This window comes from Pteropus alecto, unplaced genomic scaffold (genome assembly GCF_000325575.1).
Source record: "Pteropus alecto unplaced genomic scaffold, ASM32557v1 scaffold6, whole genome shotgun sequence".
Classification (NCBI taxonomy): domain Eukaryota; kingdom Metazoa; phylum Chordata; class Mammalia; order Chiroptera; family Pteropodidae; genus Pteropus; species Pteropus alecto.
In genome coordinates this window covers 646,913-656,778 of record NW_006437738.1, presented here as the reverse complement: position 1 = coordinate 656,778, position 9,866 = coordinate 646,913, and the positions used below count along the sequence as shown (strand labels likewise).

The following is a 9,866-nucleotide window of genomic DNA, read 5'->3' as shown; positions in this document are numbered from 1 at the left end:
GGTAACTGCCCTCCTCCCGCCCTGTGCCTGTGTTCATCGTCTCACTCATGTATTCATTCAGCAAACCCTTCGGGGCTCTGTGCCAGGAGCAGGGAATACAAGCCTAGGTAATACGGGTCGCCGTCCGCACAAGTTCACAGGCTGGGGGAGATCTGAGACCCGCACGCGGCTGGAGCACGGCTTCAGAAGTGCTGCGGTGATGGGGCATGCGGGGAGCACGGGAGACCAGCGGAGCAAGCCGCTCCCCCTGCCCTGGGGACTTGGCCAAGGTCCCACTGAGGAGAGGGGCGGAGCCAGGCCTTGAAGGCTGAGAAAAAGCCCATGCCCACAGTTCCATTCTGAGGTGGTGGTTCTGTACATGGTCCAGGGTCTTCTGGTGTGTGTGTGTGTGTGTGTGTGTGTGTGTGTGTGTGTCTGTGTCTGTGTGTCTGTGTCTGTGTGCGCGCGTGCACATCCCTGGATCTCAGAGGGTGATGAGTACCTGCGTGGGGGAGGTGTGGCTGGACTGGGGGTCCTATCAGAGAGAGAGGCCTGTGCCTCCGCCATCAGGCCAGGACAATGCTGAGTCCTGCACTGGCCAGGCACTTTGGACTTTAGGTTTCAGTCCTGGCTCTGTCACCTACTGTGTGACCCTGGGCAGATCTCTGTCTTCTCTTAACCAGTTTCCTTATCAGTAAAACAGAGACAGTACCGAGCAGCTCAGATACGGCCTCCTTCCAGAAGCCTTCCTTCACCAGAGTCTGGTGGGTGGCTGGATATTTTGAGAGACCTGACTGGAAGGATAGTGGGTGACTCATCCCTCGGGTCGTGTTCCCTCTGGGTCTTGCGTGGCTTTGTGTGCCCTTGCTTTTTCCTGTACTTCATTCACGTGTGTTCATCCCGGCTCCTCCCTCAGACCTGAGTGTCTGCTCCTGGGCCTGGCACAAAGGAGGTCTCGGACATGTCTTCTGGAGGCCGAGCTCTGCTCAGGTGGAGTTCTCGAGGGCCTGAGCCATGCACGGTGCTCTGTACATCACGGGCACAAGCGAGGCAGCTGTGGTGCCCGCAGAGGCTCCGGAGCCAACGCGCCTGGGCTCAGACTTCAGCTGTGTAGCAAGTTACTCTCGCTTTTCTCATCCTTCATAAGAGAGTAACAAGCTGCACAGCTGAGGCCTGAGCCCAGGCAGAGTGGCTGCCTCATCCCAGTCTAGAATGATTGAGCGAGTTAATACACATAAGGCAGTTAGCACAGTGCCTGGCACACAGTAGATGCTCAATTAATGTTACCTGTTACTATTATGAGAATGAAACAATGTTTGGCCCTTGTGTGGTACGTGCTCAACCGCACACGCTGTGTCTCCCCCATCAGACTGGGAGGTGGGAAAACGGCAATGATCTCTTCTCCGTCTGATCTCCCATTTCTCAGAATCATCCTGTCCCGCCTCTCCTGGTTGAAGCTCAACCCGTGGCCTCCTTAACTGGCCTCTTCACTCAGCAGCACCGCCCCCTTCCATCAGCCAGAGTCATCTTGCCCAGCTGCCTCCTCTGGCACCCGAGTCCCCACTGAGCAACCTCTGGGCCCCTGCACCCCAGCTGGGGTGACCGCACAGCCTGGCAAGCCCTTCCCCGGGCCCAGGGCTACTGCGGAGTGTCAGGGCCTCACGCCATCCAGGCTTCGCTTCTCCCCACTGCCCAGTTTCCCCCACCAACAGCTTGCCATCACACCCCACCCCCCCCAGCTTCCCCCCAGCGTTCACCTGAGGGGTGTTCAGGGTTCCCGTCCGACATCGGGGAGCCCTCTCCTGGGTGCCGGTGGTCCAGGTGGGCGCTCTTGTAGTGAGCCTGGATGGCGGCAGCCCCGCTCTGCTCGGCCTCCCCACCGGGGCACTCTGACTCCCCCTGGGCCGCCTTCCCGTTCTTCCGCCTCCGAGGCTGGTACTTGTAGTCCGGGTGGTCCTTCTTGTGCTGCATCCGGAGCCGCTCTGCCTCCTCAATGAAGGGGCGCTTGTCACTCTCATTCAGCAGCCTGGGGTGGGGCGGTTGGGAGAGAGACAGCGGAGGGGCCAGTGTGAGTGTCTTCCCAGGGATGGGGAGCCCAGCGGGCAGGGCTCAGCATGGGAGCTTGCCCTTTGATCTACGAACTGGAAGATGTGAGACTCAAGGAGCCCCAGGCTCCGAGGGCTGTGGTCTCACCCCTAAATCTCTTGGGCTGAGGCATGAGAGAGGGGTCAGCCTGCTGCTCCTGGTCGGTCCTGAGGATGGAGTTAGAAGTAGCACTGGCACTTAAGAGGGGCAGATGTGTTCCAGGAGAGGAAACAATCTCATCACACAGCCATCTGCAAGTGGAGGGGGCCGCCTCATCAGGGGGTGAGCTCCCTGGGATTTGAGGTGTGCAAACAGAGAAGCAGCAAAAAGCCCAGTCTCTGCTACTCGCTAGCTGTGTGACCGTGGGCAAATCACTTCTCTGAGCCTCAGTTTCTTCACCTACAAAATGAGGACAATACTTCACTGGGTGTGGGACTGGCCAAGATAATGGAAGCGAAGCATTCGCACCAGGCCCGGTGTGAGGGGCAGGCACTTGAGAAATCGATGCTGTTCTCATGCTCTTGGCGGGGCTGGACAGGAGGACTGGGGTGGGCCCGTCTCAACTCTAGAATCCTGATTCTGTGAATTCCAGTGATCTGGGGCCAAGGGGCAGGATGCGAGTGCCCTTTACTGCCTCTTGGGGAGATCATATCCTGTCTAGGGGTGACGGAGGGTAGAGGAAGCTCTTCCCAGACCCGGGACAATGGCAGACGGATCGGCGCCCCAGTCTGAGACCAGCCAATGGAAGGCGGTCCTGAAGACACTGTCCCTGCCCACCTGACTCCAGTCTCAGGCCAGGGCTAGGGAAGGGGGTGTTCAGGGCTTAGCCGCCCCAGCGTGAGGACGCTAAGGGGAAATTACACAGACCTAGACACAAGGGACTCCGCAGGAGCAGCTCTGTCCCTCTGCTCAAAGCTCCCTGCACCCCCAGTGGGTGCCCTCTTCCCCCACTCTGCAGAAGGCAGAGCCCTCCCCGCCCAGGATGGGAGGGGGTGGTCATGCCAGGCACCTCCTAGCGGGCAGCAGCATTCCTCTGCAGCTTAGCCTCCCCCGCGGCCCCCTCCCCCAGGCCGTGGAGCCCAGCCCTAGCCCAGCTTTCTCCGAGGGTCTCGAGTGATGAGTGATGGGATGGGGACCCCAGAGCAGGGCCTCAGGGGTCAGTGAGTGGGATGCAGACTTCCTCCCACCAGCCATGTCCCCAGCCAGGTCTCCGGGAGGCCGGGCCCCGGGGAGTGGGTGGGCAGGCCCTGAAGGTGTGTGTAGGTACGGGGTAGGACTGTGCTCGCAGGTGCTGCTCAGCCAGCACAGAGGCTCCTGGGATGGCTAGGGACACCGAGCTCACTCTCCCACCACAAATATTCTCTGTGCCGTCTGCCCAGCTGGCAACTGACTGTGAATCAGCAAGAAAGTGGCAGGGGGCAAGGAGGGAGGGCACAGGCCAGAAGAGAGCGATTCCAATATTGCATCCCACTGTGCCTCCCATGATAGTTCCCCGCAGTACCCTAACCTCGATAGAAACCTAACCTTGGGCGGGAGGGGAAGGGAGAGCCACCTGCCACCCCTGACCCCAGCCCCGACCCCAGCGCAGTCCTTCTCTGGCTGCAGAGGCTAACCCCACCTCCAACCTCAACCCCAGCCTTACCCAGACATCAGCTCTGTTCAGGCTCTCTCCTAACCCCAAACCCGTCCTGCCCCATCCCATAAACGCAATCTCAAATCTAACCTCGACTCCAGCGCTGGCCCTCACTCAGCACTGTCCTGCACCTCCCAGGTGTCGGCCACAGCTCTGACTGCAAACCTCGTCCTCATCTGCACTTCCACTTCCCCTCTGTCCTCCAGGCCGCGGAGGTTTGGAATAGGGGTGGGGAGAGGGCAGGCTGGTTCCCCCCCAAACCAGAAACCCCAACCTTTGGTGGGGGGTGCTCCTAAGGTGGGGCACTGGCTACTACTTCATCTGCTCCTCCAGGCAGGGAAGGGGCCTGCGGGCCGGGGGTCAGGAGGGCTCCAGCCTGCTACCTCCTTTTAATCTCTTGGCTCTAATTATTCTGCAGGCAGGTCAAACAACATACAGCCAGTGCCACGTGATCCGCACCTAACAGTCCTTTCTCAGGCGGGAACCAAGGGTTAGCGTGACTGTCACAGTTCATGTAGCCACTTAGGAACCACGACCTGGACGTTGGTGTGTCTGACCCCACCCCATCTCCAGCACCCCACACAGTGTGTCCGTCTGTCTCTCTTCAGGTTGAGGGCCCCCGTTTTCCAGATCTGTCGACCTAATAATCATCAAGCTTCCTGAAGGCCCAGGAGTCATGAGCCTGATGGGGACCTCAGGAGGAGCCCACGGGGAGACCGGCCAGCCCAGTCCAGGTCCAGATGCCCTCAGGATCCCCCAGGATTCAGGCAGCCCGCCCACATGTTGGTATCGTTTTTGATCCTTGCCACGGTCTTGCCACCCTCCTACACCTGGGATCGGGTCCTGAGCAAGCAGTGCCTGCTCTCCTGACCGCCCCACCCCACGCTGGCCCGTGGGGGGCACCCTAGGCCCCTGCGCGCACATCTTGAGTGGTGGCCAGGAACGCGTCCTGTTGAGGGAACCCAAGCCCAGGGTTCTGGGCCAGGTGGACAGGGACAGTGGAGGGTCCAATCTTAAATCTTTAGTGACAGGGTGGTGGGAGAAGTGGGGATCTATCCTTGCTCCGATGCTCTCACTGGGCCTGAGCTATGGTTTGCTCATGGTCCCCAGGGCCTACTGCCTGCCTGTCTGTCTCCACCATGGTGGTCTGTCTCTCCCTTGTCTCATGGCACCGAGGGCACTGGCCTGGGTGCGGGTGTGGATGGACCTTGGGCAGAGGAGCTAGCTTCTACTTCTGCTCCTGGGCAGAGTTGGACTCTCTGGGTCTATGCAGCAGGCTGGCTGCTGAGCCTGGGGCCCGCCCGGGATGAGCAGAGCGCTGAGGGCTGAGAGGGGAAGAGGGGGCACCAGGCATTCAGCAAACACATGGCCAAGGACAGGGCCAAAGGGCTGGATGTGAATCCCTCTTGGTCTCTTGGGGGCCCTCCAGCTCCTTCCTCCACCCTATGCCACCCTATGCCTTTGGCCTTCTAGATCCAATCCCCACTGTGCTAGGGGCCAGCAAGAGGGCTGCAGCAGTGGGGTGGCGGGCTCCTCCGACAAAGCCCAAACTTTCTGAAACCCCAAGATGCCTCACAGCTCTCCTCTTCTCTGCCCCGACCCTCACAACCTCCTGACCACGCCTTAGAGTAAAGGGGCGACCCTCCGTGGTCGCCAAGGGTGGGGCAGGGAAAGACCCCTGGTCGAAGATTCAGAAGGCCTGGTTTCTGGCCCTGGCCCTGCCACCAGCTGTTACATGGCCTTTGTGGTGCCTTAGCCTTTCAGAGCTATCTTCTGGGCAGTCTAATGGGGAATCAGGCGACCTCTGCGGGCTCCCATCTCCTGGAGCCCCTGTTCTCTTTGTGGGCTGCCCAGGACTCTGGGGTGGGGGTGTTGCCCTGCTCAACATGTCCCCAAGGGGTCAGGGCTGAGACCCGGACTTGAGGTGAGGGTTGGCAGACTTCCCTCTTGGGCAGATGTTATTCCCCGGAGGTTTGGGCTGGTCCCAGGGAGCCTGGGATTCTGAGGGACCATGGGTAGGAAGGGGGCCAAGGTCTCCTCCCGGCTGGGGCTCTGAACTCCAGCTTCAGGGCTGGAGAGGTAGGAGCTTACTCAGTGCTGGGTGGGGCCCTGGAAGGGAAGATGGCGCCCAACTGGAAGAGAGAGGGAGAGGGAGGCAGGCCTGGGAGCTTGGGGACAAGGTGGGAAGGGGAAGCTTTTGTTCTGTGTGTCTCCTTCCCTGGGGAGGAAGAAGCCCCCCACCTTAAGGAGAGTGGGGTCTAGAAGGCACAGCGCAGGCAACCAGGATAGGACGGGATCCTGCAGACTCGTCTGTCCGCATTTCTAGCCCTCGCTCTTTCAAAGACTCCTGTCCCAATTCCTCGCTTTCCTTGAACCTTCCCTACTTCTCCAACTGGCTGCCTCAGTTTCCCTGCCTCTCCGGCTAGGCCTTCAGTTCTTCCCCAAGCGTTTTCCCCGCATCTCCCACCACTAGAATTGGCGGCAGTGGCACCCTCGAGTGTGCGTGCCTGTGGGAAAGGGGTTAGCGAAGGCCTGTGGTGTGAGCCTTCCACCATCCTTCCCTCCCCGCCTTCACTCCGCGGGAGGCAGCCCGGGCTCTACTGCCTGCCACCACCGGAATTCCAACCACGAGGGGGCGCCTTCCTGCCCGCTGCCCCGAGTGGGGAGCCAGCGTAGGCCGCGGGAGTTCTGAGCCAGCATCACCCCAAGGGGGTACTTGTGGGGGCAGGGCGGGCCCGATACGCGCACCTGGTCTTCTTCCAGCCCCATCAGGAGGTGCTGTTGCCGAGATGGGCCCAAGGAATCCCTGTCTGGCCTGAACCCACCCTCAGCTGGAGGGCCCGCGGGGGGTCCCGGAGGCGGGTGGGCGCTCACCTCCAGAGTTTGCCCAGCGTCTTGCTGAGCTCGGCGTTGTGCAGGTGCGGGTACTGGTCCGCCAGCTTCCTGCGCGCCGCCTGCGCCCACACCATGAAGGCGTTCATGGGCCGCTTGACGTGCGGTTTGCTCTTGCTGGCGCCGTTGACGCGCACCGGCATGGGCACCAGCGTCCAGTCGTAGCCGCTCAGCACCTGGCTGACGGCCTCGCGGATGCACACGGGGAACTTGTCATCGTCCGCCTCGCCGTCCTGCTGCTCCTTCTTGACCTTGCCCAGTTCGCCGGGCCCTGGGCTGGCTCGCAGGCCCGATCCCCCGCCGCCGCCGCCATCGGGCCCCAGAGAGGGCGCGCTCCCGGGGGACAGGCAGCGGGGCTCCTCGGAGCCCACGGGGCTCAGCTCCACCTCGGAGAGGTCTTGCTCCTCCGCCATATCGCCCCCGGCTGCCGCCGCCTCGGCCGCCTCCCCGGGGCCCGCCGCCGGGGTCCTCGCGAAGAGTCCCACGCTCACCTGGACGGGTGGAAGGGCGCGATGGAGCAGCCGTGCGCGCAGCCCCGACGTCGGCCCCGGACGCGACGCGGGCGCAGCCCCGAGGTGGCGCCCGCCCCGCTCCCCCTCAACTCACTGCAGCCCCCGGGGCCTGCGCACATGCCAGACCCGGCTTAGCCTCCTAGCTCCCGCCTCCTGGTCCCAACCGTCTCTTGGTGTGGGTGGGTTTGGGGTTTTTTTTTTTTTAACCTCCTTTTGGGTGGAGGTTTGTTGATGGAAAGGAAGAAAAACGGACTCTTTATTCTGCTCTAATCCTGGCTCCTGGAATTTCCCACCTTTTCTCTCACCTTTCCTTCTTCCTTTCCGCCTGTCCGACGGAGTCTAGAGGAGCTGGGTGGGGGGCAGGTGCAGTGTCAACCTCTCTCCACCCCACGCCCCACAGCAGGGTCCCAGGCCTGGGCCCAGGAAGGGAGGAGCGGGCTGCGCACTCACTCACCTCCTCGGACCTCTCCTCCAGCCTGGGGCTCGTCCTTAGGAAGTTGAAAACCGTGTCCCAAGGTGTGCGGTCCAGCTCGGGGCTGGGGGGTGACGCTGGTGGGCTGGGAGGGAGGGGCTGGGGGCCCTGAGCCTCAGGCCACGGCCTGGTCAGGACGGAGCCTGAATCCTCACCACCAACCACCCTGGCCGGACAGCCTGAGACTGACTGAGCACCGAGCTGCTGCTGAGGGCTGGGGAAGGAAGGAGGGGGAGGGGGGGAGGGGGAGGGGAGGGAGGGAAGGGCAGAAGGTGGAGCCTCCAGCGCTTTCCTTCGTCCCCAACACTCAGGGCTCCTCCGCTAGGCGCCCCCACCCCAGCTCCCCGAGCTGCTATCCCAGGCCCATCCTGGGGTCTGAGCTTAGTGGGGAAGGTGTAGGAGTTGGGGCAGGCAGGCCAGGAAAGCCAAGGGATGCAGGTGGGTGGGGTCTGGACCTGTCGCTTGGAGGAATTTTTGGGCCCAACTGGAACCCCCCAATCTCTGCCTCCCTTGGCGGGATAGGCAGTTGGCAAAAGTTTGGGGAAGTATGAGAAGAAGGGAGGCGAAGGTTCTGTTGACCCGTGAGGGCCGCTGGCTTGTGCTGGCTCCAGTGCAGGTGCCTTACTGAGGGCCTGTGGCCAGGCCCTGCTTCCCAGCTCCCCTGTGACCCAGCCCCCACACAGGCTGCCCGCTCTGCCTCCCTTCCAGAGATCCAGGTCTATGCGTCAGAGATCCAGGTCTATGCGTCGTATGCCGGGGGACAGCTGGAAACTCCTGCCCAGCGCAGATGCCCTGGCTTGACCCCTGGTCCCTTCTCTTTGGAGACTGGGACGTGTAGGGGTGCGCTAGCTCCCCTATGTTCCCAGGAGGCTGGGCATGGGGCCGAGGGTCCTCTCCCAGCAGGCACGAAAGGCTTCTGGGCCCCAACTCCCTTCACACTGGGTTCATGCTCTCTTGAGGGGGTTCCCACTCCTGGTTATCATGAAGTCTTCCAGTCCCTCACCCCAAGGAAGGGGAGGGAGTTGTCCTGGCCCCCTCTACCTCTTCTTTGCCCACTTCCCCCCTCAGCTCTCTCCCCAGCTGGGTGAAGCCCTCCGTTTTTCTGTCCTGTCCATCATCCAAGGCTCCTTATTCTCTCCTCTTTCCTAGGTCTCTCCTCCAAGGGTCACAGCCTGTCTTCTCAGTGGGTGGGTGTCGAGGCAGTGGGGCATGCATGCAGGGACAGAAGGAGCCTGGGCCACCCTGGCCACCAGGTATGGTTCTCAGCTCCTCAGTAGCTGGGCAAGGCCCCCAGCCCACCCCAAGGGAGTCCCGTCTGGAGTAGGGCTGGAAAGGGGGTCTAGGCAAGGCCTCATGCCCGAGAAGGGCCAAGGGAGTGGAGGGGGGTGGGTAATGGGACACAATGAGGTAGTCACACGAGGCGAAGGCATGTTGGGGGTGGGGGGAGCGGACACACACACACACACACGCATGCTCGCACACACAACCAGCCAGACAATCGGGCCAGTGTGTCTGGGGCCTCGGAGCCCAGTGAATTAGGAGTTTGATAAGGGTTTTCTCTTTCTCCCGCTTGCCGGCCTTGGACAATCTCCCCCCAGTTTTCCTCGACGCCACCCCCGGCGCTGCCAACCCTCCTCCCCCCGCCTCCCTTCTCTTCCCTGTGCCCAGACTCTTGTTCGGGGCCTTGAAACAGTGAGCTGTCTTTGTTCGAAATACAGGTGAACGGCAATCATGTGATTAACACACACACACATAAAAAGCTTTTTAACAGCGCCCGCCTGGCCTCAGAACCGCCCAGAGAGGAGCCGCCCTGGATGGACAGAGGGACGGAGGGACGAGCATCCAGCCGGTTGTGTCCGGCTGCCCGCAGCAGTCTCCGACACCCGCTGCTGCCTGCCCGCTGCCCGCCTGCCTGGCATCTCTCGATCCCGGTGGGTCCCCATTCACCCTTCCATCCTTGGTTCCTATCTCTTTGAGTAAAGGGCCTCTCTGCCCCGCATGGTGTCTGCGACTCCATCCTGAGACCCCTGGGGCAGGGAGAGGTGGCCGTGGACGGTGAGAGCCCAGGGTTGGGAGTTGGGTGTGGGGTCCCACAGCTCCCTTCTCTGACTCCCCCGCCCCCTCCCTCATCTTTCTTGGCCCAGCTGTGCCAGGATGGGGGTGGGGATGGCAGTGGGCGCTCTGGGTCTGCAGGGAAGCCGCAGTGGACAGAGAGGGGCCTCTCTCTTCTCCTCCCTCTGTTTCTTTCCCTCTGTCCCTCTCTCCTCCAGTTTCCTCAGTGCTGTGCTTGGGC

At 61.9% G+C, this 9,866-nt stretch overlaps 1 protein-coding gene across 1 annotated transcript in view; it reads right to left on the bottom strand.

Moving 5' to 3' along the window:
• SOX10 (SRY-box 10) overlaps positions 1-7,069 on the bottom strand; it is an 8,586-nt gene extending 1,517 nt beyond the window's left edge. The window contains exons 1-2 of the mRNA XM_006914743.1: positions 6,572-7,069; positions 1,737-2,005 (exon numbers count right to left, since the gene is read on the bottom strand). Coding sequence (XP_006914805.1) covers positions 1,737-2,005; positions 6,572-7,002 — 700 coding nt within the window. The 5' untranslated portion in view covers positions 7,003-7,069. The remainder of the gene's footprint in view (positions 1-1,736; positions 2,006-6,571) is intronic.
• Positions 7,070-9,866: the final 2,797 nt, after the last annotated feature.